The 27,611-nt window shown below is 40.7% G+C and overlaps 1 protein-coding gene across 3 annotated transcripts in view; it reads left to right on the forward strand.

Moving 5' to 3' along the window:
• Positions 1-27,611, forward strand: part of HELZ (helicase with zinc finger) — a 113,034-nt gene that overhangs the window by 67,668 nt on the left and 17,755 nt on the right. For all 3 annotated transcript variants that reach the window (XM_028713038.2, XM_077924025.1, XM_028713032.2), the window contains 10 exons: positions 784-962; positions 2,532-2,650; positions 5,732-5,877; positions 8,194-8,341; positions 9,790-9,973; positions 11,292-11,520; positions 14,009-14,213; positions 19,621-19,672; positions 20,705-20,907; positions 25,005-25,212. In XM_028713038.2, coding sequence (XP_028568871.2) covers positions 784-962; positions 2,532-2,650; positions 5,732-5,877; positions 8,194-8,341; positions 9,790-9,973; positions 11,292-11,520; positions 14,009-14,213; positions 19,621-19,672; positions 20,705-20,907; positions 25,005-25,212 — 1,673 coding nt within the window. The remainder of the gene's footprint in view (positions 1-783; positions 963-2,531; positions 2,651-5,731; positions 5,878-8,193; positions 8,342-9,789; positions 9,974-11,291; positions 11,521-14,008; positions 14,214-19,620; positions 19,673-20,704; positions 20,908-25,004; positions 25,213-27,611) is intronic.

The following is a 27,611-nucleotide window of genomic DNA, read 5'->3' on the forward strand; positions in this document are numbered from 1 at the left end:
TGGGCATTATTGGACCTAGTTATTCTGTATATAGAGTGCATCCTTCAATGAAAAAATAGGTGGAAGTGAGAAAAACAAGTGGCAAGAGAAGGCGAGGAGGGAGAAGATCAGGTGTAGAAAGGAGTGAACTAACTAACCAAGGAGCAGAAGGAGGTGAATAGAGGTGGAGGAAGTAAAGTGGGCTTGAGGGATGGAAGAAGGAGAATGAATGAAGGAGCAAAAGGTGGAGTAGATGGGGAGAAACTAGACAGGGGATGGCTGACAACACCGCTTCTGACTGAATCAAATACAGATTGCTGTGCATTTAAGTGTAGAACACTGCAATCATACACATGTCCATTCAGAAATAACACTCATTAGTTCAGTGGATCTTACTGTCAGGTAAGTGGGAATTGGATTGAAGCTAAAGAGTAGCAGGTTACTATTTTAAGGTCACGTAAACAAGCCAATTATTTTCTGTTTACAGTAGTTCAAAACATGTTGATATATTACAGCCAAAGGAATTACCCACTTGTATTTGAAAAACAGATTTTTTAGAGGATTGTGGTATCGGCATGCTAAAAGAATTGAGTTGAAGCATTTTTTAGTATACACTCAGTTGTGTGACATGATACACCAAAGCACTCAACTGATTTTACAATCGTTCACACACACACACACACACACACAGAGGCACATGTGAAAAAACAAGAAAGTTATGGCTGTTTTACTCTTGAAAAAATTACTTTGTTTCCTCCAAAACAAATTTTTGGGCAAAAATTAAGATATTTTCTTCTATTACAGGGTGTATTTCAGAAATCGCTGGGTAAAGACTGTTCACCCAGTTGTGCATCAATACTGTTTGATTTCAAGCACACATTCCACCTTTCAGATGCCCCAGAAAGAAGATGTTCTTAAACAACGAGTAGTAGTGGTTACTTTGAATACTTCACAATATTTATGTCAGCTGGATCTTAAACCTGGTGAGGAAATGTACATGAAGAAGTATTTTAGTATTCCTCTCTTTGTGATTTAAAAATCATGTATTTGTTTGTGTGACTTTCTGTGCAAATTGGAGAAAGTGGGAAACTAATGCTGGGCCCAGACTGTTCTGTGTCTCTTATCTGTATAAAGCCAGTGTTTTTGTGTATGGGTACAGGCAATCCTTGTTTTGCACAGGGGTTCTGTTCCGGACCCCCACATGCATCGGCGGGGCATGCGTAAGCCATAGCTGCCAATGTTTCCCTTTTTTAAAGGGAAATTCCCTTATTCCAAATAGGATTCCTTGCAAGAAAAGGGAAAAGTTGACAGCTATGGCGTAAGCCCTCTCTGCGCCTTTTTGTGATGTTTCTGTGACATTTTGGGCTACTTCCGGGTTTGGCGCATTGCGCGTATGTGCAATCGTGCGTAATTTGGATGTGCCTAAACTGGGAGTTGCCTGTACTCAATGGTATGGAGAGCAAGGACCTCTTTTTATTACTTCATATATGCACGTGACAAAACATACAAATATAAAGCCCATTTAATTATTTGCAAAGCTAGTGTGAGTACTTGCATACAACTGTTCACAAGAGATAAAAATGTATGAGGCTTCAATTAAAAAGAATAGTCCACAGTTGTTTTCTTCTGTCTTAGTTAATGACAGCTCATTGGATAATCATAAGTGTTGAAACACTGGATAGAAACTTATACTATTGTACTTATCCCTGTTGTGTGATTTCTCAAAAACTAATAAACAAACAAACAAATGTTTTATGCCTGAACCACATTTTTCTATTGGCAGAGCAAGGTTACCAGGTTGGTTGAGTATTGGCACGACATTTTGGTTGAAGGCAGGATGAACATTTTGGGAAGTAGGCATTTTTCATAATCCAGTTAGCTCCTGCCTTCAGTGAGAGCCAATGCCCAACGAACCTGATGACCTTGTGCTATCAATGGAAAACTACTCTTCAGGTAAGTGCCAACTGTACTTCCTTCACAGGTGAAAGATACTTTCCTTCTACTCTGAAAATACTCTGGAAAAGTCCTTTGTTGGACAAGGTGTTTGTGGTAGAAGAGATAACATTGTGAGCAGATTTTACCATAGATAAGGATGAATAGTTTATTATAAGAAACATATTCTAACAAGGGTCCAGGAAATACTCATGGATAAAATTCTGCCAGAAGATCACTCTTGATTGTTTAAAGCAGTGTTTCCCAAACTTGAGGCTCCAGCTGTTTTTGAACTACAACTCCCATCATCCTTAGCTAGCAAGACCAGAGGTCAGGGATGATGGGAATTGTAGCCCGAAAACAGCAAGAGACCCAAGTTTGGGAAACACTGGTCTAAATTATTCTACCTCTTTACCTTTGATCTCAACTTTGGTGGGATAGATTTGGAGGAGATTTCTGTTTGCTGAGAATAACTTGCCGAAATCGGCCATCTTACAAGATACATCAATTGTGTTGATTAGGTTTCAGTCTGTTCACAGTCCTGAATCTAAATGTTTTGATAGTATTAGCACCATTTTTATCACTTGCTGCTTAACATTTTGTCTGTTTCTGTTTTATAGGGTTTTTTACACATATTCTGTTAGATGAAGCTGCACAGGCAATGGAGTGCGAGACTATCATGCCTCTAGCACTAGCAAGTAAAAATACAAGAATTGTCTTGGCTGGAGACCATATGCAAGTAAGACATTGTATTCTTGAATTTACCTCATATAAATCTTTTCTTCAGGGAAATGAAAATTACCAACAAAGTACAGTGGTACCTCAAGTTAAGTACTTAATTCGTTCCGGAGGTCTGTTCTTAACCTGAAACTGTTCTTAACCTGAAGAACCACTTTAGCTAATGGGGCCTCCTCCTGCTGCCGCACCGCCGGAGCATGATTTCTGTTCTCATCCTGAAGCAAAGTTCTTAACCTGAAGCACTATTTCTGGGTTAGCGGAGTCTGTAACCTGAAGCGTATGTAACCTGAAGCATATGTAACCTGAGGTACCACTGTATATTTGCAGATTACAAAGCAGCTCTTGCATAAAACACTCCAACAGTTAGTGTGGTACAATAAAAAGAATAAAGTATTAGTCTTAAAGTCTCAGTTTTAAATCTTACATTGGCCACCAATTTACTGGTTGACCTTAGGCAAGCAACTTCCTTTCAGCCTTAGCAACTCTGTATACTAAAATGTAATAATACTTGTCAGACTCTAACACTGAGCTCTTGAGATGGGGAGTAGGACTTCTCAATTGTACATACGTGCCTTTACAAATCAACTGTTGACAACGGTTGAAGTTTTTCTGTTGTAAAAAGGCGACAGGATGAGAAAAATTATCAAAGTTGATAAGGTGTCAGACTTGAAAAGAAGCAATATTTATTGCTTGCTTTTCACCGATAAGGAAACAAAACACTTGACAGGGGGTGAGACGCTAGAATAGGAAGAGGAGTGGACCAAAGAAGTGAACTGAAAGTAAATGGAAGGTTTCAGAAATCAAGCATGAATCAATCAAAGAGGAGAAAAGAATGATCTTTAGCAGAGAATGAAACAAGAAGGCATACACCTGTGCTTGTTAGGGAGAAGATCAAAATCATGGCTGCAGGTTAGCAGGACAAATAGATTGAAAATAAATGGTGGAAGAAACAATAGCAACAGCAGAATTGGATGGCTGGAAGGAAAGAATAGAAAACGAAAGAAGGGAAATGGAGGAGAACAGATTTTTAAAAAACAGAAAATTGGTGAATAAAGGCAGAGTAAGCCGTTTGGAAATAAGCAGTACAGTATAACCAGGGCTTTTTTCTCATGGCACGCCCTGTTACTCCATACCAACAACTTTTTTTTACAGCAATGTCATGTCAAGGAACAAAGAGAGTTGAGGGAGAGAGAAGGGGAAGGAGGAAGTGTGCATGTGGTCTGTGAGTGAGAGATGCATTTGGGCAGAAAAAGAGATGTTTTGTATATATGTTGTGTGTTTGAGAGAGGAATGCATCTGTGTCTGTGGTCTGCCTTGTGTATGGTGTGTGTATTGAATGTGCATGTATGCAAGCCATTGTATATTATTTCCCTAAAATTGGGAATGTTCCTTGTTGCTAGATAGCAACAGCATCATGTTGTGTGTGTGATCTCCACAATGAGGATCATCAGAACTTAGCTGACTTCCCTCCATTTACTCTGTCAGGATGTGTGAACTAGGAAAAGAAAAACTCTGAGCTGATGAGCTGTGGCATTTTGTGCAGTTAAATATAAATATATTTCTCTCCTTGTTTAGGAAGAAAGACAAAGTACGTAGGTATCTCATTCATGGTGACTGAACACTTTGCTTGTGACCTTTTTGCAGTTTCAAAAGAGGACCTTAAATAATTACGAATAAATTATTATAAGTTTGTTACAAGTTTAGTAAAGAAGTGGGGAAGGAGTTCGGGAAGAGGGGAGTGTGGGAAACAGATTTTACAATTTATCGATATATGGCTACTAGCACCATTTTTTTTAACAACAACAGAAAAAAGCACGAAGCGGTAACTCAGAACAAGATTCAGAGTATGATCACTAGTGATGAATCAAAAGGTAGCCCCACCAGAATGCTAAATAGCTGTATTAGAAGTGGAATTGACATAAATGTTAAAATGACTCTGAGAGTAGGAAATGAAGAAAGAAGAGATGTTAAGTGCATGTGAATAATAAAAAGAGAGGAAACGGTGGCAAATAGGCAATCACCAGGCAAAGATGAATAGGAAAGAAAGCATGGAGCACAAATCCCACATGAAAAAAATAATGTGAAGATGCAAAAGCTCACATGTGAAAAGGACAAAAGCATAAAATTCTATGGTGTGGACTTTGAGGGAGACAGAATTGCTAAGCTACTATAAGAAAAAAAGAATTGGCAGGAATCACAGAACTGCAGAAGGTTAGCTTAATTTCAATAAAAGTCATATATTTCAGAGGGAAATGTATGGATAAGAGCAGTCTTATCACACGTAGAATAAAAAATTGCAACAGAAAAAGAGGGCAATCGGAAAGGTGAAAATGATTATTAAAGACAGAGAAGGGTCAGAGTAATAGCCCGATGCCGTCGCATAGGATGAGGCCATGCTGTGAGGTTGGCTTCGGTAGAGAACCTCCTCTGTGGCAGGAAGCTAGTAGATGCATAATCCTAGCGGCTGCCTGGCCTTCTACACACTGGCGTTGGCCCAGTGGGATGAATCAGCTTCACTGGTGGCTTTTGTGGGTTGAGCCTTGGGGCATACCTGGGAGAGAGTGTTCCCTCTCTGGTGTGCTGCTAGATTATAAATAGGAGCCCCCAACATGTCCTCATCTATCCAGTACTTCTCTCTTGGCCACAGGAAATGAGGGAATCAGTTGTTGTTTTTAACAAGGAAGAGTGTGTGTGTGTGCTCAGCTTGTTCCTCTTGTAGCTTTAGGACTGGGCTGCCTTGTCTTGTCATGAAATATATATAGTAACCAAATACAGGCACCCAGTTCTCAGGTTTTTAGATTTGGACTGAGACAGGTCTTTACTTTGGGGCTACAAGAGCTGCAGACGTTGATAATCATGTTATTTTGCTGCCTGTGGGTACAGGGAGCAAGCTATGAATAAAGTGTCATCTTAGTTGTTTCTTCACTTTAGTTTAAGACACTTAATGCCATTTCTATGGATTTGCAGTTAGTTTTTCCCTGATCTTTTGCAACACAGCATGAGATCATGTTGTGCACAGACACGATCATTCAGTTATAAAGCTCATAAATAACAATTTCTTTTCGTTCTTTCTCTGATGCAGCTTAGTCCTTTTGTCTACAGTGAGTTTGCCAGAGAGCGAAATCTTCACGTCTCGCTACTTGACCGTCTCTATGAACACTACCCTGCAGAATTTCCTTGCAGGATCTTGCTGTGTGAGAACTATCGCTCCCATGAAGCTATCATCAAGTAGGTGTGAACTTTTTCACTGTATCACACTTTTTGCGTGGCTGATGCAAGTGTCTAATAGAAAACTTTTTTTAAAAGTCCTTTGCCATTGCAGTCTCAAATTGAAAACACTCTTCTAGAACTTCCATTATAATAAAACACTAGCTTTTATGTTAAAATGAACATAAGAACATTATTTTGTGAAGCTTAGAATGACTTATCAGGGCTTCCTTAATTGTGGTTGGTACTACCGAAGCTGCAGCCAAATTTTGAGAAAGTTGACAAAAACCGGTCCAGCTGATGTACCTAAAGGAAATGCACTAAGCTTCCAAAAAAGTTCAGACTTGGTTGGCAGATAATCATTTGATGTGCGGAAGAGATTTATTCAATTTTTTTAAAAAATTGCTCGTATGTGGTCTTGTTTTATATTACTTATGTGTTGATTTTGGACAAATCAGTTTGGAGTGTATCCAACTCACAAGTGAAAGTGAGAAAGTGAGAGTGTAAGCATCAGTGAGACTATGTTTATAATCCACTATTTGGGCTCTACTTGTTCCGTGGATAAAATGAAGACACAAGAGCATGGTTAGGCAAACTAAGGCCCGGGGGCCGGATCCTGCCCAATCGCCTGCTCAATCTGGCCTGTGGACTCAGCATGTTTTTACATAAGTAGAATGTGTCCTTTTATTTAAAATGCATCTCTGGGTTATTTGTGGGGCCTGCCTGGTGTTTTTACATAAGTAGAATGTGTGCTTTTATTTAAAATGCATCTCCGGGTTATTTGTGGTGCATAGGACTTCGTTCATTTCCTCCCCTTCAAAATATAGTCCAGCCCCCCCACAAGGTCTGAGGGACAGTGGACCGGCCCCCTGCTGAAAAAGTTTGCTGACTCCTGCACAAGAGGCTGTGGTCCTATGCCCACCGCAGAGTAAACCTTGTTAAGTTCAATGAGTAGCAATGCATAGGGTGACACAGAAAAGAGTTGCAGTTGGTGGGGTGGCACAGGTGGTGTGACAATACTCATGGGCATTCCAAACACCAAGCATCACCATTGGTTCTTGGGGGGGGGGAGCATGCAGAGTGATGTTTGGTCTGGATGTGGTAGCAGAAGGGTACCATTGGGCTATCCATACCCCACACCCAAAACACGCTTCATCCCCTGTGCTTGGCTCCCTCTCTTTTCCATGCTCAGAATTCGAAAGGCAGGTGAGCAGCACCTGTGCTGCTCCACTGGCTGCTACTGGCTGTAAATCAGTTGCTTTCACCATTTATGTGAATTCTAATGGCCTTATTGATAAAGACATTTATTTCTCAGTTAAAAATATGAGCAGAGAAATGCTTCGGCAATTCAATTATAAATGTCATTAAATGAGTGCGTTGTGGGGGGGGGGGGAGGTCAAAGCTCTCAGCAATCATAACGGTCCATATGATAATTAATTAATTTCGATGTTGCAATGCCATAAAGAATCTGGAAAGCTCCAGAGAATTCTGCACAAGATTCATGGTGTGCTTAAAAGCTAAAAAGATGCGCATGTGTTCCATATCACCCATCATATTCGATTTTTCTTATCTTAAACATCACGCCTTATTAATGTGTACATTTTAAATACCCTTTAATACAAATTTAGTTATTAGTGTCTTTTGTCTCTTGCCCTTTGTAATATATCAGACTCTCGTCTTAGGTGCTCTGTGTTCAAAATACGTTTGAATATTGTATCATAGACAGTAGACTCATTCTCACTGGATAGGAATAGATTATTCATCCTAATTTATATGTAGAAACACCACTGAAGTTAAATTAATCTGTCCAATGATTATTTTTAAAAGTCGGCACTCCGCAGCCCTGATCAGGAACAAGTTTTACACAAACCCCACCTTCTTGTTTTTGCATTTATCTTCCACGGCGGGAAAAGGAAATTTAGACACATGAGGACGTTCCCTTTCTGTGACACTGTATGCTTTACTTCTGTTTCTGTAAAATGGGTTGGTTGCTACCTAGCAACAACACCCTGCTTCCTGAGGCAGGAGAATGAAGGAACAGAGTTCTCTTCCCACAGGGACAGGGAAAAAGGAGTGCAAACTGGGAAATAAGCTTTGCCTGCCTGCTCTTCATCCTCATTCAGTCTTTCTGTGGGAGAGGCACGGAAGTGCACAACGGCCTATATGTCATTTCTCCCTCCTCTTTTGCCATCCCCATACTGTTCTTGGGAAGGAGCCGTTTTTCATTGTAAACCTTCTTCTATTTATTTATTTATTTATTTATCCATTTGTTTGGTGTTGAGTTTTTAAAGCAGCACATAGCTTCCATGTTTTACTTTGCGTTTTACTTCGTTGCAGTTACACATCTGAACTTTTCTATGAGGGCAAATTGATGGCAAGTGGAAAGCAGCCAGCGCACAAGGATTTCTACCCGCTGACTTTCTTCACGGCACGAGGAGAAGATGTACAAGAAAAAAACAGCACTGCTTTTTACAACAATGCAGAGGTAGCACTTTGGTTTCACCTTTAATTGCTTTCTCGATAATCATAATTTTCACTCCACTTAATCTGTTCCAGAAAGTGTTTTTTTTTTTTTTTTTGTAAAGAATGACTTGTTCTTTGTCTTAGTCTAAGACCCAAAAAATAGAGAGTGCTTACTGTAGTGTCGTGTTACAAAAGCAATCTGTGACAAATGTGTGCAGCTTTGTTACCCGGAACATTTGTGCAATGTTCTTTCAGTGATTTTGAAATAAAGACAGTTGTATTGACCCATAAAGAGGCCACCTGCAGTGTCCTGTGACCCATTAATATGCAGTGTTTGGTGTGTGCTATTTCACATTATGCCTCGCAAGACGGAAAACCCGCTAGACGAAAGGGTTTTCCGTTTTGGAGGTGCTTCGCAAAATGAATTTCCTATGGGCTTGCTTTGCAAGACGAAAATGTCTTGCGAGTTCCTGCAGGTTTTTTTTCTCCCCCCCCCCCTTTTCCCAAGCTGCTAAGACGCTTATCAGCTAAGCCGCTTAACAGCTGATCCGCTAAGCCGCTTAACAGCTGATCGCTAAGCCGCTTATCAGCTGATCCGCTAAGCCGCTTAACAGCTGATCCGCTAAGCCGCTTATCAGCTGATCCGCTAAACCGCTAAGCCGCTTATCAGCTGATCCGCTAATAGCGCTAATCCGCTAAGCCGCTAATGGGCTTGCTTCGCAAGACGAAAAAACCGCAAGACGAAGAGACTCGCGGAACGGATTCTTTTCGTCTTGCGAGGCACCACTGTACTGTATGAATGAAAACAAATCTGTAGTGAAAAATGAAAAATCCATAAATAGGCATTAGCATTACAGTGGTGCCTCGCAAGACAAAAAGAATCCGTTCCGTGATTCTCTTCGTCTAGCGGTTTTTTCGTCTTGCGAAGCAACCCTATTAGCGGCTTAGCGCTCTTAGCGGCTTAGCGGCTATTAAAGGCTTAGCGGCTTAGCTGCTAAAAGGCTATTAGCGGCTTAGAGGCTTAGAAAAAGGGGGGGAAGCGAAAAAAAATCGCAAGACTAGCAAGACGTTTCATCTTGCGAAGCAAGCCCATAGGGAAATTCGTCTTGCGAAGCAACTCAAAAATGGAAAACCCTTTCGTCTAGCGGGTTTTCCGTCTTGCGAGGCATTCGTCTTGCGGGGCACCACTGTATCTAATTCAACAAGTGACTGTTAGCTTTAAGTAGCTTAGGTTCCTTACTAATTTCATGAGCCCTTCTAATAGCTTATGTAAAGCAATTATGGATACAGTATCCATCATTGCGGTGAGACACCTACAAACTATCGTGTTAAGATCATGGGGGAGGATCATGAAAATATATATGCTTCTGTTAAAACCTGTTTTGAAGTACAGTATTAGATTTTATCCAAATTATTTATACCAGACCAGAAAAAGCCAGTACTTAGCATGATTTTCCCCTCCCCTTCAAGGTGTTTGAAGTTGTAGAACGTGTCGAAGAACTGAGGAGAAAGTGGCCTGTAGCCTGGGGAAAACTGGATGACGGCAGCATAGGTGTTGTAACACCATATGCTGATCAAGTGTTCAGAATTCGGGCAGAGCTTCGGAAAAAAAGATTGTCTGATGTCAGTGTTGAAAGAGTGCTAAATGTTCAGGGTAAGTAGCACCTGTATATCTAAGGATCTGTGAACTTGGCAGAGAATCTGAAATGACCTCAAAGTTGTCAGCAGCTTACATTACTTTATCTGATGTTTTATTTAAGTTGCAACCCTAATAGCTGTTGAACATAAAGCAGCTTTTACTTCACGTTGTACCTGGCGATAATAAAAGAATTTATGTAATTTAGATCGTAGTTACAGTTAACGCATAGCTAAATATATAGGAAGTACTATTCCAACATGGTCTGCAAGTTGTAACTGCTGTATGGTGTCAGTGTTAAGCAGGGATCACAATTTATTGCCAGATAGTTCCCTGTCGCTGAATACCAAATCAGTAACTCGCTTTTTTTGTGTAACTGCATGGGACGTGCTCCCCAGTCCGATCTGTAGAGGGCTTTTCTATTTTCCCCTACAAGGGCACACACAAACACACACACGGATTCCCATTTAATGTGTAGATTGTTCCTCTGCTAAAAGAAGAAAATTTGGAAGCCTCTACATGTCTGATGCTCCATGCATGCATCATATTCTGCATATATTGTTGTGCATTGACATGGTATTTTATGAGTGGGTAGCTTATAAATATTTTTATAAATAAAAAATATACTAGAACAGGGCGACTGTCATGTGGCCACCCAGATTATCACCTTCCCTGACTATTGGCCATAGTGGCTGCAGGTGAGGGGAATTATATAGTTCAGCAACATTTGGAGGGCCACAGATTAGCAACCCCTGTTATTTCTTGGGTTCCAGCTTCATAACAGTTTTAGCCTTTTCCTGAAAATGGACTCACAGACATAGCCCTGTATTCCTATATGGAGTCCTATGGTTGAACTCTAAATTAGTGTATTCCTTTGCAGTTTCACAGACTAACTAATTATTGTGAAGATTAATTGATGGGGCAGTAGAAATTAACGACCGCAGCCAAATTATCACTGTTAACTGCCCTATTATGGCCCATCACTTACCAACTTAGAGGGGTTTAATGGCTAAGATTAATAATGGGGATGTTTTTTTTAAAAAAGACCTGTGAACTTAATGTCACACACATTTAATAGATGTTACTGGTGAAACATAAAGGGTATAAAGCCAAAAAAGATCAAGCATAATTACTGCTAGAGTAAAAGATGAAGACTTTGACCTGTAAACGATTCTGGCTATTTCTAATGCATTTTCAAATCGTTTAAACTCTTCTTCTTTTTTTTAGTACAAAGCTTTTTAGTTGAGCACTAATCATCCAATTGCCAGAATTACATGGTTGTATGTCCAGCAAAGAAATTGGCTAAAATTATCTCAGACTTTTCCCTCTTCTTTAGGAAAGCAGTTTCGAGTGTTGTTTCTCAGCACGGTACGAACACGGCACACATGCAAACACAAGCAAACACCAATAAAACGGAAGGAGCATTTATTGGAAGATTCAACTGAAGACTTGGATTATGGTTTTTTGTCCAATTACAAACTTCTCAACACAGCCATAACAAGAGCGCAGTCCCTAGTAGCTGTGGTGGGAGACCCTATTGCTCTGTGTTCCATTGGAAGATGCAGGTACACCAAATGTGGGCTGTGAACAAACAGTGAATAGGACCGATGAAAACTTTACTGTGTATTTGGCAATGGACAGTTGGCCTGTAGTTAGAAAATAAATCCATTGCCATGCTTATATGTGTGCTGTTCCCCACTAGGCTGGTTTTTGCTGACTTTCCAAACCTACTCAGATATTTTGAGGCTTAGCGAAAGCAGCATCCTTGACCCTCTGTCTCTCCTGGCCTGTAGTTTAGGGCCTATCATTAATACCTAAGGGATTGCCATATATTCTACCAGTGTATATGCTCCAACAGTGCAATCTGGGCCTAATCCTGTGCATAGATTCCTGGCAATGAGATCTAAGTCAGCAGCATTTTGCTGATAAATTAATTAGCAGCAGTAAGTGAAAGGCAGAGCTGATCTATATACATTATAGATAATACACATCATGAAGCTCTTCCAGAACTGTACAGCTTCAGACTTCAGATGGAGGTAAAATAGTTTGAACCTGCCTTGTTCCAAAGCTTAATAACTATAATTTCCCAATCTGGCCTAAAAAGCAAAGGGACATACCTTTGTAACACTACACCCTGGTTGATAATCTGCAGAGCTGGACTGAGTTAAACCCCATCTTTTTACTTTCTGATTTCCATAAGCCAGAACAGAATCAAAAGAGCCTGAATGACACCAGAGCAACTGAAAGACTTTTGGTTCTGTTCATTCATGGCAACCAGGAAGCTATATGGTGCTGTTTTGTCCCCAAAGGATGAAGTCCAGTGCCTAGGATGGAGCCTGCAAACGAAATAATGGCTTGCAGGTTCATCTCTCCTCTCTTAGGGACAGGAGCACGCCGGGAGAAAGTAACAGGGGTTTACTCTTTAGTAACAGTTTCACAAACTAACAAATCATAGGCAGGGGTATGTGCACAACATTTGAAAAGATTAATCTGTACACTGACTACCTCCTCATTCTCTCCCCTTCCCTCCCGAACTGAATGGCCCAGTTCAGAAGATTGTATCTTGAGATACACATGAGGCATTTGCTCACATTTGGAGTCTTGTAGCTTCTCCCTTGTATGAGATGCAGGGCTCCATGTGTGAGAAAAAGGCTCATGCATATCTCAGCTTACTGTTTCAGAGCTGTGACATTCGAGTAAGAACCAGGAGCACGACTGGGTTAATCACCAGCTGTTTCTCCTTTGTGAGGGGAGAACACGAGCGATAGAGTATGGGAAATTTGTATGCGAGAGCGAGGGGAACCATAGATCTTTTTCTTGGTCTCATGGAAGCAAAAATATGCTTGCAGATACAGTTTCTTAATATATATATTTACATTTTTAAATCTTTTATACAATAGTCTAAGGGTTTGTTTGTGGCAGAAATTTAAATTATCATCATTAGAAAACTGCGGCCTCCATTGAAGGGATAAACTGTGGTCAGTGAGAATTTACTGGGAAAACATAAATGGAAGAGAATTCAGGAATCCCTCTTTCCTTGCATGAGATCTTCATTGTAGGGTGAAAACTGGGAATGTGCTTTCATTTCATACGAAATACATTTGCACAATGGCATCATGAAGTAGAAGCTTTATGTTTACCTACTTTGTCCATCTATCATAAACAGATTCTATTCAAATAATGTCATTTAGATGGGTTGCATATTTTAAAAAGCATATATATTTAAGTGAACCTCAGTTTTAGATTATTTCTCCATCACCAAAAAAAAAAAAAAGAAAAAAAAAGTTTTTAGCATGCCTCTCTTTTCTTTCTGTCAGTTGTAGATAACATCCTGTTGAAAAGTACTGCTGGAGGATTCAGGCATACTTTTCATTAAGTTAAACAGGATTATAAAGGAAATGACTTTTTTTGTTAAAACAGAATGAGCTGCCGCAGGCTGCAAGCCTGTCACCACTTACTTGGGAGTAAACCCTATTGAGTTCAGAAGCGCTTAATTCTGAGTAGGCATGGCTAGGGCTACACTGAAAGTGAGGCACAAATCTGTTGTAATAGCTATAAAAATGAAATATGTCCATACAGAATCATAGAGTTGGAATAGACCACAAGGGCCATCGAGTCCAACCCCCTGCCAAGCAGGAAACAACCATATATTCATTAGATTTTTTTAAATGCTAAAAACAGCTTAGATGGGTCTGTTTGGCACTTGTTTCTTTTAAGATAAGGAGCATGTTTCAATTGTTACAGTCCTAGTACAAACATGCAATTTCTGAAGTATCTACTAGCAAAGGCAAAAACCTTATAGGAGTTCTGGCACTAAGTCTTCTGTGACATAATATGTTTTAAGAAACGCTGTCAGTAAACCTTCCTAATGATTGAATGCTGATGTTTATTATTTTAGAAGCATGCAATACTAGGTTGCCTCATAATCAAATAGTACTGGATTCAAAGTGACTAATGGAAGCGTAGCAGAGTACTGGGTTCAAGGCTTAATTTGTATAATTTGTATGTAGCAAACAAGCAACTTAGGTATTCTTTTTCTTTTGGTTTCTTTAGGAAATTTTGGGAAAGGTTTATTGCCCTTTGTCATGAAAATGAAAGTCTTCATGGTATCACATTTGATCAGATCAAGGCTCAGCTGGAAGCTTTGGAGTTAAAGAAAACCTATGTATTGAATCCGCTGGCTCCTGAATTTATTCCACGGGCGTTGCGACAGCAGCATTCATCACACTCTAACAAACCACAGCAGTCACCACCAAAGGTAAAGTTTTACCTGGAACAAAGCTATTAAGAGCTTGCAAGGATCGATAGGGGGGCCTGTCGAGAAGTTGTATGGCTGCATGGGCAAAACTGGTAGTTCTGTTTCCCTATGTGAACAAAGAGTAGAAATGATACTGGGCTGAGGAGTTCCTAATATGACCGGGTGTGTTAAAATTGTTGGCATGTACCTGCCTTGAGAGGCAGTGGAGTGCGCCGCCAGGGATGAAGTCAAAACTGCTGAAATAACAGCACTTGACTGACCTCCCCGGGACGGAAGCCTGGGCATTGTGTATGGAGCTCCTGGGCTGCATGGATGACAAGGCCTTACTGATGTGGTTCCAAGGAAAGCAGAGTAATAGGTTTGGCACCAGTTTGGCTGCAGGAGTTGCTGGAAAGAGATGTACAAGGGACTCCACTCCGGCTTTGTGTAGGGTCCACTCCTTAGCCTTTTCTTCTTCCAAAGATATCCCACAAGGCAGTGGAGGTTTAGGATCAGAGTATTCCTTTTCCTAGATGGGCTACTTTCCCAGGTTGACGATCGGCATCTGCATCACTTCCATCTATAGCATGTACAGAAACCACCTTCTTGGCCATTGGACCCACTATTGGTCTTAATGGCTCATTCCGCCAGAGCCTGTTTTTACATGCAAGGGTTTGAGACCCATCGGCTACCCTCACTTGGTTTAATAATAATAATAATAATAATAATAAATAATAATAAATAAATAATAATAATAATAATAAATAATAATAATAATAATAATAATAATAATAATAATAATAATATTAATATTAATATATTTATACCCTGCCCATCTGGCTGGGCTTCCCTAGCCACTCTGGTGGTTTCCAACCAAATATTAAAATACAGTAATGCATCAAACATTAAAAGCTTCCCTAAACAGGGCTGACTTCAGATGTCTTCTAAAAGTTCGGTAGTTGTTGTTCTCTTTGACATCTGGTGGGAGGGCGTAACTTGGCTTCTCGCAGTGAGGGAACCGCCAGAAGGCCCTTGGCGCTGGACCTCAGTGTCCGGGTAGAACAATGGGGGTGGAGATGCTCCTTCAGATATACTGGACCGAGGCCATTTAGTGCTTTAAAGGTCAGCACAACACTTTGAATTGTGCTCGGAATTGTGCTCGGAAACGTACTGGGAGCCAACGTAGGTATTTCAAGACTGGTGTTATGTGGTCTCGGTGGCTGCTCCCAGCCAGTCAAAGCCATTCCTGGGGTGTAGCCGCTGTTGCATGCTGACAGCTTCTAGGAGCCTCCCCCACAAGAGGTATTACTCCCCCCCCCTTTTTAAAAATCATTCTTATTGATTTTCCAATAAAAACAGCCAATCAACATTTCCACAACATAATCTAATTAAAAACAATAAACTAAAATAAAAAAAGACCAAATTGCATTCCAAATTGTAATTATTAATTTTTCCGGGCTCCCCACATTCTGGACCTCTGAATCATATCTCCAAATCTTCGTTCCTGTTTCTTCTCGGTACTGCCCCTCCCTTAACATCACATACACACCCTGTGTGTTAAAGTTGTTACTACATAATAGTTTTTTGCTCCAGATATAAAGCAGCTATCTAAAATGTATGGCCAATAAGTCAGCCAAAAGCTGTTAGAATTGATGTGAAAAGTATAATTCAGTACTTTACACTTTGCAGGAGATGATACTAATAACAATGGTTACTTGCAGCCTTGAAAACTGTTACAGTGCAGAATTCACTTACCATTTACTCATTATTGCACTGGTATAGTATTCTTCAGGAAGCCAAACATATTTATCTAAAAGGCTGTAACAATAAAATGCTCCTATGAGAATTCATAGTGGCAGGAATTGTGAAAACCATACAATTGCCCTTCCTTGTGTTTATGAAGAATAATATTATATTCTATATTTAGTTGTCAAGGGTATCAATAAGATTTATTACTTGACCATGTTTGCTGGCATAATTAAAACGAGTTGTATTGGATCCTTGGAAAACAATCCCATTTTACAAGAAGGCTTCTCAAAATGTTATGTTTTTGTCACAAGTTAACATCTACATGAAAACTTCAAATTCATACTGTTTTTAATTTACGTTTTTTAGATTTTATTTGATAGTGCAGAAAGGAATATCTTTTGTGAACCTTTCTAAAAGAGTTATTATATTTAGAAATACTCATTTATCAAAATTCATTATTTTCTGTAATATAATGAAGCTTTTAAAACCTATTAACAATGCTTTGAAATGTTAGTCTTTTAGGAAACTGCATGTCCAAAGATTGCTCTTCATTTTCAAGGTCCATATTAATACAATTTCCATTTCTGCAGAAGTTTCAGTAAGGTGTACAAGTTGGAACTTTGTCATGTTGGTTTTTAATTAGAAGATAGAATCTCATAATATTTCTGACATGCATTGTAACATAATAAAAACTGGTTTTCTGAGACACAAAGAAAATTATTTTAAAGGGTACAGTTAGTCATGAAATTAGCTGCTGAAACCTACAATCTTCCCACAGACCTATTTTCTTTCTTTTCTCATTGACAGAGAAACAGTACACGAAAAGTACATGCTAAATGATAAACTTTCAAGTTGCTAGTATACCTGAATTTTAACAGAATCTGAGAGCCAAACTTGGATGTTATCTACACAAAAAAAATTTCTGCAATAACAGAGAATGCAGGGCAGGGGTATTAATAGGATTGGCAAGAAGCATGAATCCCCCTTCCCATATCTAGACTTGTGTTACAAGTGGGAAACTTGCAGTAGGTTGATTAAGTCTGTTAACTAGCCTTCTGGGTTTGTGTAAAAGCCTTGCTGTTACTGTATACTGTAATATATTTTAGATTTGAAGAAACAAGAAGAAAAGCTTGGAGCCAGAGTAGTGAAAGAATAAGTCTGTGTTTAAATGGAAGGTACAGTGGTACCTCAGGTTAAGTACCGTACTTAATTCGTTCCGGAGGTCCGTACTTAACCTGAAACTGTTCTTAACCTGAAGCACCACTTTAGCTAATGGGGCCTCCTGCTGCTGCCGCGCCGGCGGAGCCCAATTTCTGTTCTCATCCTGAAGCAAAGTTCTTAACCTGAAGCACTATTTCTGGGTTAGGGGAGTCTGTAACCTGAAACGTATGTAACCTGAGGTACCACTGTATTCATAGAAACCATCTTGTGGTGTCTAGTCTTATATATAAATCTCCAATCCTACATTAACCAGATAACCTGCCAGGGTGTCACTTCCATGAGTCAGAGTAGGGCTTTAGTTTTAATTAGTGTTCTAATTCCTGGAAAGGCAAGCCAATGCTTTAAACCAGGGTTTTCCAAACTTGGTTCTCCAGCTATTGTTGGACTATAGTTCCTATCATCCCTAACTAGCAGGACCAGTGGTCAGGGATGATGGGAATTGTAGTCCAAAAATAGCTGGAGACCCAAGTTTGCAAAACCCTACTTTAAATGTTGCTGCACTCAGGTTCCAAAGAAGAGTGAAAGACGTGTGCCAGGTAGTAATCTTCAATCAAAAGAGACTATCTTGGTCCAGGTAGTAGTGACCTACTTATAAATGTGTAGCAAATCTAAACACAGTGAAATATTTGTAATATGAATTGTAGAATAATTTATCCCAAAACGCCCTTCTTTGTAGCTGCAGTCAGCAAGTCAGAAAGAATCAAGCTGAATGTAGCTAAAAGTCAGAGCATGGTGGGTTAAAAATAAAAACACTTTTGCTCACTTTTAAAATAAGTCTATTTGATCCAGAAATCGCTGCGAGACCACAGGCATAGAGCTCTGCAAGGCTATTTTGAAGAGCAAAACTGCATTAAAAAAAATCACCAGGTGGTGCAGTGCTAGATGCAGATAAAACAATGAAACAAGACAGGCTTTCAAATCCATTTGTTCACAGACTTGCTGTTTACATTTGGAAATAAAGCTATTTTAAAGTGACTGTGATAAACGTGGCAAAACAAATGTCAAAGTCTCTCTTATGGAAAAAGTTGTTAAGTAAACCATACATGTGTAAAGAAATCACAATACCAGATTAAATAAGGTTTTAGTGTCTGGTCTTTGAAAATATCATTTGCTTTCTTAGTTTCTGGACACTAACAAACCATTATCTTTGTTTAATAGGTAGTGAAACAGTTTATAATTTTTTCTTAATCCGTTTTATTTGTAGTTCACCTGTCTATAGACAGAGTACTGATTAATTTGTTCAGATTGCTGCAAAATTGGATAGAACTTGCCTTTTCCCTGGGAAGTTCATGTTCTTAAGCATCAGTGAGTTTTCACATTTGATGCTTGGCCACATATTGATAAGCAGGCGTCAGTATCTTCTACACTATTATCTATGAACAGCAGATATATTGCTTATTTAGAAGATGGCTATGGATCTGAGGTTAGTTGCATCATGATCTCTGACTTCTATGTTTGAGCCGCCTCTGACATAGGCACCCTAGATTATACTATTTGGCCATTGGTTTGTCTTGCCATCTGCACATATTCAGCTGTAGTGTGTAAATATGCTCAGAAAGTGAATAATAGTAGATATGTCTGCTCATATAATAGGGAGAATATTTTACAACAGTGTTCAGTTAGATACGTGTTATTGTTCTTTCATGTATTACCTGAGAGATTGGGCTGGCTGTGCTCTCTGTTGTCTCTGAGATATTAAATTGAGCACATGGAATTTTCTCTTCAGTTTCTAAAATGATTGCATGAGTTTGTATGGATTTACTTATATATTTATGATATTTTTGTATAATCCTCAGGGCACCCCACAGTCCTATGAAATGTTAGGTTAAAATATAGTGTCTGACTGAGATCACCCAACAAGCATTGTGGCATAGCAGGAACTTGAACCAAATTGCAACATATAAGGACAATAAATAAAATTTTGTACAGTTATCTCTAATCTTGACCCCTTAGCATTGGGTAGATTTTAAATATTTATCAGAACTTTTGAAGTTTTGTCAGAAGTTTTGTCTTTTGAGGTTCTTCCTGAATAATATAATTATCTCATTTAATTAATAAAATCTAATTAATTCACTTTGGAGGAAAGCCCAAGTCAGTATTATTTCTTGTCTAGTGTTATAGTTACCTAGTTCTTACACCTTCGAGTTCGCTTAATCACTTGTGCATTCAAAAGGCTAAATTTTCTAATTTATCACACTAGTTTCTAGTTTATTTAGAAAATATCAATTTCTCAGTTGCAAGCTTGTGACCTATTTCATTTTTATTCTTTCATTTTTGTGTAATACGTATAGCTTCTATCACTTATTGAGCCTCTGTGTGCTTTATAGAAATTAATATTGATATCTCAAGTCCACAACTCTCCATAAGCAGGGAGATACAGCTGGATACAATCTTTATAATTCATTTTAAACTAAGCTATATAGCTAGAATGACTTTATCGCTATTATTTTTTTTTAAGGTGAAAGGCCACCACCATAATCAGAACGACCATTTTCAAAGTGATGGAATTGGTAAGTACCTGATGAACTATTGTTGGTGGGGATCATTGTTGATTGGTTTCAAATCTGCTTATTTTCTCAGTGGAAATCAATATTTTTGGGTGGTGAGAGGGAGGGATCTCAGAATAAGGATCTATGGACCTGTTTGGAATGCTCCTCATGGATTGTCATAAGGAAGTGTTGTGCTTCCATACTCCCTCCCTCCCTGTGGGGATAAGGAATTAGTGACCAGATGAAATATCCCATAGCATTTGAGGCATCTTCCCTGATTCTCAGAAAGAAAACTGAAGGAATTTTAATTTCCCAGGATTGGTGGAGATCCAGAACACAGATAATAGAGGAACCCCTCAATTTGTTTCCTCTTGCAATGTGTTTACAGAGGGAGGAGTGGGGAATGACTGAGATCAAGACCCTTTCTGTCTTTCTCAGAGATCCTTCTAGTGAGGAAGGATAAAATCTGAATAGGCTATCGGTGTGTTTTAGTGTTTATGTCAAGCATATTGATTTATGGCCTTGTTTAAACCTGGTGGTTACTAGCGTGGCCCAGTTATCTTTATTATTATTACCATCATCATTAATAATAATTTTTATTAGACTTTATAAAAAGAAATACAAAACTTAATCTCATATATCTTTTTTGTCTGACATTAATTTAAGTTAGATAAAAACATGACGAAAAGGAAAGAGAGAGAGAGAAGAAAAAAGAGATAGAAAAGAGCTTGGTATATTAGCAGGTTTTAAGATTAACCAGCAGAAAATGAAAATACTATCAAAGAATATGACAATAGAAGACCAGAAGGCTTTGATGGAAAAAAAAGGGTTTCAAATCTAGCTTGAATATTAAAGTCCACATAATAGTGGAGATAATTCTATAAACTCTGTACACATGAGAAAATAAAGACCTCGCTGAAATGCCAGATATATTTCCAACAGGAACCTACTTTTCCTACAAAGTATTGGGCAAATATTGACAAAGTATTGGGGAAAGTATTGACAGCCCTTAACCTTCACACCCATGTTGGATTTTTTTTGTTTATTTTCCAGTTCAGCCCAATCCTTCTGTTTTAATTGGAAATCCTATCAGAGCCTATACTCCTCCTCCCCCTCCTCCCCCTCCCTCTGGGCCTCATCCCAACCTTGGGAAATCTCCTAGTCCAGTTCAAAGGATAGATCCTCACACGGGGACAAGCATTCTTTATGTACCTGCTGTTTATGGAGGAAATATGCTCATGCCTGTGCCTTTGCCCGTAAGTATACCCTTTCATGTTGATGACATCCTCTTCAATTTGAAAATGCTTGTTCGGGGTTTTTTGGGGAAATATTACAGTGCGCATATATATTCATAGAAAGTGTTAATTAACCACCACATTCTTCAAAGTTAGAACTACTTAGGTAGTGCCCAAGGCACAATGAGGTTACAAGCTGCAAACAGAGCTGCCAGGTTTTCTGCTCAGGGCTGTGCTCATAGCAAAATCCTTCTAAGGCCAATTGTTTAACCAGTAAATTTTACTTTGTTTTGATATACAGTGGTGCCTCGCAAGACGAACGCCTCGCAAAACGAAAAACTCGCAAGACGAAAGAGTTTTCCGTTTTTGAGTCGTTCCGCAATACGAATTTCCCTATGGGCTTGCTTCGCAAGAAGAAAGCCCATAGGGAAATCTCCGGGGACCTCTTTTAAATGCTGGCAGTGGGGAGCAAAGCCTTTCGCCCCCCTCCGACCTTCAGAAGAGGTCCAGGAAAGCCGGCGGGGGCCAAAAGGCTTTGCTCCCCACCGCCAGCATTTTAAAAGCGGTCCTGGATAGCAGGGAATTGCGCTGCGCTTTCCCGCTATCCTGGACCGCTTTTAAAATGCTGGCCATTGGGAGCAAAGACTTTCGCCCACCGCCGGCCTTCAGAAGAGGTCCTGGACAGCATTTTAAAAGTCTCCGCTGTCCCGGGGGCTTTTAAAATGCTGGCGGTCGGCAGCAAAGCCCTTCTGTCCCCGGAGCTTGTGGGGCGGGAGGTGGGGAGAAGGGCTTTTCTTCCCACCGCCAGCCTTCAGAACAGCCTTCTGAAGGCTGGCGGTGGGAAGAAAAGCCCTTGTCCCCCCCCCCCCCCCAGCCTTCAGAAGAGGTCGGGGGACAAGAAGAAAAAACTTGTGGAACGAATTAATTTCATCTTGCGAGGCACCACTGTAACAGTAACTGAAAACATTTAGGAGGTCATTCTGTTCAGACCAGGGGTCAGCAAACTTTTTCAGCAGGGGGCCGGTCCACTGTCCCTCAGACCATGTGGTGGGCCGGACTATATTTTATTGGGGGAAATGAATGAATTCCTATGCCCCACTAATAACCCAGAGATGCATTTTAAATAAGAGGACACATTCTACTCATGTAAAAACACGCTGATCCGTGGGCCGGATTGAGAAGGCAATTGGGCCGGATCCGGCCCCCGGGCCTTAGTTTGCCTAACCATGGTTCAGTCTAGATGATCCTTTATAATATTTTTTGTTAACAAAAACAGAGCCACGTTAACTTTTTGTTATGAGACTTTTTCATCAGCTCTCTGGGAGCCAGTGGCAGAGTCAGCAGCTTTTAGAGGAAGAGAAAACAGACATGAAGCCCCTGCCATGGTCAGCCCCTTCCCCGCACTATTTCAGGAGTTGAAAAATGGCACCAAATGGGCTGCCCCCAATTTGCCTCCTGGGGATGCCTTAAACATTTCTGTTCCTGTTCCATCTATATACTTGAGGCCAAGCACCTATAATATTTTCCTGTTTCTTCCCTTGCTTTGGTGCCCCCATGCACCAAATAGGGAGAGGTCTGACACTCCTGGTTTTCAAAAGGACAAGGCTAAGTAAATCAAGATTGCTCTGTGTTTGTATAAAATGCACACTCCATTTGATGGCTGTTTGTGAAATCCTGTTCATGACTTCTATTTTGGGGCTTGCTATGAACTTCTGTTTGGAGATATTCCTGCTCAGTCCATCTGGTACCATTTTTCTTTAACATAGCAAGACCACTGGCTTCCATTCATTTTAGATGCAGTTTCCCCCCCTAACTAGGTTACCAGAAGGCAGCATTTAATGGTTACAGTTAAATGAAATATGAAGCTTAGCAGCTGCATCTTCGTAATGCAATCTTGCTTTCTATTAATATCAAACAAAAAAAAATCAAATATTTGTATTTTATTTAAATGCGATGTTAAAAGGCTGTTAGGTGGATGGGCTTATACATTATTACTACCTGTGTCTTTATACTTGGCAAGATATCACACAAAGAAATATATTCACAATTATTTGTGGTTCTTCTGATTTTAATTTTAAGGAACAGATGATTCAAGGCTAAAGTCCATCTGTGAAGATTTTTAAACCACCATTTAATAAGATTGAAAGAATATTTTAAAGCAAATCTTCAGTGAACGTTTTTGTCTACTATCATTAGGGGCCAATGTAGATGTAATGCTGTTGGTTTGTTAACCATGGTTAAAAGACAGTAAGCTACCCTCTGGTATGTAACCTCCCACTGTTGTAGTTGCTCTTCAACAATATGAACCAAAGTCAAGGCTAACCAAAAGCTGTGCTTTTTTTCTAAAAAAAAATGTGTAGGGGTACTCTCATTTTCCTACTCATATTGAAATACTGCCCCTCAATGAGGCCAAACTTAGATTCACAAAACGTTTAGGGGTATGCATCCCCCTGCGTCCCTCCAGAAAAAAACACTGACTAAAAGTATCCTTAAACCAGGATCTGAAAGCCATTTTAGGCTGTGGGAAGAGAGAGCATGAGTTCCAAATCCTGGCTTCCCTATATACTAACCAGATTGTTTACAGCTGTACCACTTCACTGCCATATATATCAGCCCATACATCATTGGTTCAGAAGTGGACAACTTCACCTTTTTGACTGAAAGCCTGAAAGCAGGGATTGCTTTTGTTGATCTGCAACCTGCTCCAAGAGCCTTTGTTTGACTGAAGAGTGGGGTAAAATTATTTCAATCAATTAAATAAAACGGTAATTTGGATTCCGTTAGGGGCTGTGCTACTTGGGTTATGACTGACCTAGCCAGAAGTAAAACAGCGGCGGCAAATAGCACACAGTGGTATAAAAATCTCCCTTAAGGTTGCTCGGATGTGTAGGAAGGGAAGAGCTGCACAGGCTGGTGGCAGAGCGCATGATTTGCATACTGGAAACTCCAGCTTCAATCCCTGACATCTCCAAGTAGGGCTGGGAGAGAACAAGACTGAGTTAGATGGGCCCAGTGGTCTGACTCAATATTAAGGCACCTTTATTAGCAAGGGCGAGACGCAGGTGGTGCTGTGGTCTAAACCACAGAGCCTAGGGCTTGCTGATCAGAAGGTCAGCAGTTCAAATCCCTGTGATGGGGTGAGCTCCCATTGTTCGGTCCCTGCTCCTGCCTACCTAGCAGTTCGAAAGCACGTCAGAGTGCAAGTAGATAAATAGGTACCGCTCCGGCAGGAAGGTAAACAGCGTTTCCGTGCTCTGCTCTGGTTTGCCAGAAGCGGCTTAGTCATGCTGGCCACATGACCTGGAAGCTGTACTCCGGCTCCCTCAGCCAATAAAGCGAGATGAGCGCCACAACCCCAGAGTCGTTTGCGACTGGACCTAACAGTCAGGGGTCCCTTTACCTTCACCTTATTAGCAAGGGCAGTGAGAGCCAGTGAACCAAGGATACGTCTCCCAGAGAAACAACCAGACCAGGATCAACAGTTTTGAGAGGCAGGGAAAATGCCAATAAGGGAGCAGTCCCCAAACCTGCCATATTGGAAGAAGTGGGTGCAGGCTTGTAAATGTGAGTGGCAGCTAGGCTGGGGTAAACGCCCTTGGAGGTAACTGAGGTAGGTCAGGGCCTCTGGACTTGCCACTCATCCACTATTGAGGTTTGTTGATTTGAAGAATGCTTGCTTGTGCAGTGGTACGTAGGTTCCCGAACTCAATCCATTCTGGAAGTCCGTTTGACTTCCAAAACATTCGCAAACCAAGGCGGAGCTTCTGTTTGGCTGATTGGCGCCGGAAACAGTGCCGACAGCTGAAACAGACATTTGTCTTCCAAAATACGTTCACAAACTGGAACACTTACTTCCGGGTTTGCGATGTTCAGGAGCTGATTTGTTCAGGAGCCAAGCTGTTCGGGAACCAAGGTACCACTATATTAGGTTACCAAATGAGTTTGCCATTTCAAAACGTGCCCTTTGACTTTTGAAAGTACACCCCCCCCCATTCGTTTGTGCTAGTTATTTTGGGAGATTAAATGGATCCTCTGTTTTCCCTGGCACTGTATATTTTTCCAAGTGTGCGTGCTTACAAAGATGTAAACAATACTGTTCATATTTATTTATCACATAGGTACCATGGACAGGATATCAGAGTAGGTTTGCAGTTGACCCTCGAATCATTACTCATCAAGCAGCCATGGCATATAATGTGAATATGTTACAAGCACATGGACGTGGGTCTCCTATACCCTATGGTCTTGGACATCACTCACCCGTTAGTATAGGGCAACAGCAGCTTCAACATTCAGATAAAGAGCAACTTGAACAAAATCGAAGCAGTAAGTTTTTGTTTTTCAAATTCTTAAGCGGGGCAACGTGCTTCCACCTTGGTACACTTCATCCTTAAATACTTTGCTAATTCTGGGGGACGTGGAATTTTCAGCTTTACTTAAATATACTCCAGTGAAGACTGGCATATTTACGATGTCATATCTTATAGTTTATGGGAGGATGGATGTCTAATGAATTAGTATGGAAGGCTTTAAAGGGGGATTAGACAAACTGATGAAGGATAAGGCTATCAGTGGCCATTAACCCCCATGGATATGTTCTACCTGCCCAGTCAGAAGCAGTATGCTTCTGAATGCCTGTTGCTGGAAATCACAGCAGAGAGGAGAGTGCTGTTGTGCTCAGGTGCAGCTTGTGAGTTTCCCCTAGGCATCTGATTGGCCACTGTGAGAACAGGATGCTGACTAGCGGCCATTTGGCCTCACCCAACAGTGTTCCTATGGTCTTATCGCAGAGATGGAAGCTGCATTCACATTCTTTGTACTACGTTAGTGCCCTTTCCTCCGTCAGCTGCTCCCTACTGAAGGGAACGCAGGGAGTCGGTTGAAGTGGGCCATCTCTGGCTTGCAGACCATGGGTTCCCCACCCCTGTTCAAGTTTAAGCAGCTGCTATCCTTTTGTCCAGGGACGCGGGTGGCGCTGTGGGTTAAACCACAGAGCCCTAGGGCTTGCCGATCAGAAGGTCGGCGGTTCGAATCCCCACCACGGGGTGAGCTCCCGTTGCTCGGTCCCTTTCAAACTGCCAACCTAGCAGTTTGAAAGCACGTAAAAGTGCAAGTAGATAAATAGGTACCGTTCCGGTGGGAAGGTAAACAGCGTTTCTGTGCGCTGCTCTGGTTCGCCAGAAGCGGCTTTGTCATGCTGGCCACACGACCCGGAAGCTGTACGCTGGCTCCCTCGGCCAATAAAGCGAGATGAGCGCCACAACCCCAGAGTCGGTCACGACTGGACCTAATGTCCAGAAATAACACTACAGTGGTAGTTTGGTTGTCGAATGGCTTGACTCCCGAACAAATCGGCTCCCGAACGCCGCAAACCTGGAAGTGAGTGTTTTGGTTTGCGAACGTTTTTCAGAAGCCGAACATCCGATGCGGTTTCTGCGGTTTCCGATTGAGTGCAGGAAGCTCCTGCAGCCAATTGGAAGCCACGCCTTGGTTTTTGCACAGATTAAGTTCGACAACCAAGGTACCACTGTACTCTTTCAGCAGCATCAAGGTGGTATGAGATGGATAAGATTTTTATTTTTATTTTCCAAGCTGCAACATGAAATAGATTTAGTGGCTCTACGTTCCCCTGTAATACAACAGGGAAAGGAAAAATCAGCAAATGGTGGCATGTTGCAGGAAGGTGTCCCATGATATACAGGGTGAGCCTTGTAATCCTGTAGCAGGCCTTCAGCAGAAGTATAGCTGCTGCAATATACTCCTTATTCTTTTCTTATCGACAGGATCCATCAGCACCATTAGAGCAGTAATTAATTTAGCAGTGCATATCATTCTCAGAATTGTAACCTAAGTATCTTTTCAGAGGATTTTTTTTAGGACAATGGTATAAAAATGTCCCCAAATGTCAGATAATGACCATGAATGATCACTGGGGCTATGATGTGCACATAGACGTCTGCATGCACAGGCGCTGCTGCCCTGTTCTGTGAGTTGGAAAATAAACTACATGAGCAGTGGGATTCTCTGTTGTTGTTGCATAATGTTCCCTGATACTCGCTGCAGGTGTGCATCGACCATTTGTTGGGGCATCAGAGGTGCCATGTGCACACCAGCGCCACTGGATTACAGTAGATACATTATTATGAAAACTGCATAAAGTAACCACTTCTAAATAAAAATGACAAATAGCGCTTGCCGTCTCTGTGTTGGTAGCTCCATTGCCTTCCAAAATGCAGGCTTTGGCTCAGACTGGAAAAACAAATCTGACATATCCATTATGAAACAATAAGCACAAAACTCCATAATATCATTAGCATAAAATCTATTTCAGAGCAAGACAGCTTTTTAATGCTGAAGGACTGAGCGTTGTATCGAAATTGAAATTGCTCTGATTCCATTTGTGCTGTTAGGATGACTTCCCTTAAAGCTATGCAGTTCAAAAATCTGCCTCATTAAATCTCTGAAAAGCAGAGTTATCCATGTGTTGAGAGCTCAGGGTACTGAGGTGCATAACTGAAAAGCTTCCTGTATTCCCCAATATCGTAGACATATGAGCTGTCACAGTGTTATGCCTGGCAAAGATGTTATTCAAAAGTTAATTGGACACTAACTAGTTCATGGATATAGTCAAGAGAAGAAACTTAATTTAGATTCATGAAAGCAAGGATAATTCCAGAAGCAAATACGACGTGCCATCCTTAATTTCTTCCATAGTAAGCTCCATA

This window comes from Podarcis muralis, chromosome 2, assembly GCF_964188315.1.
Source record: "Podarcis muralis chromosome 2, rPodMur119.hap1.1, whole genome shotgun sequence".
NCBI lineage: Eukaryota > Metazoa > Chordata > Lepidosauria > Squamata > Lacertidae > Podarcis > Podarcis muralis.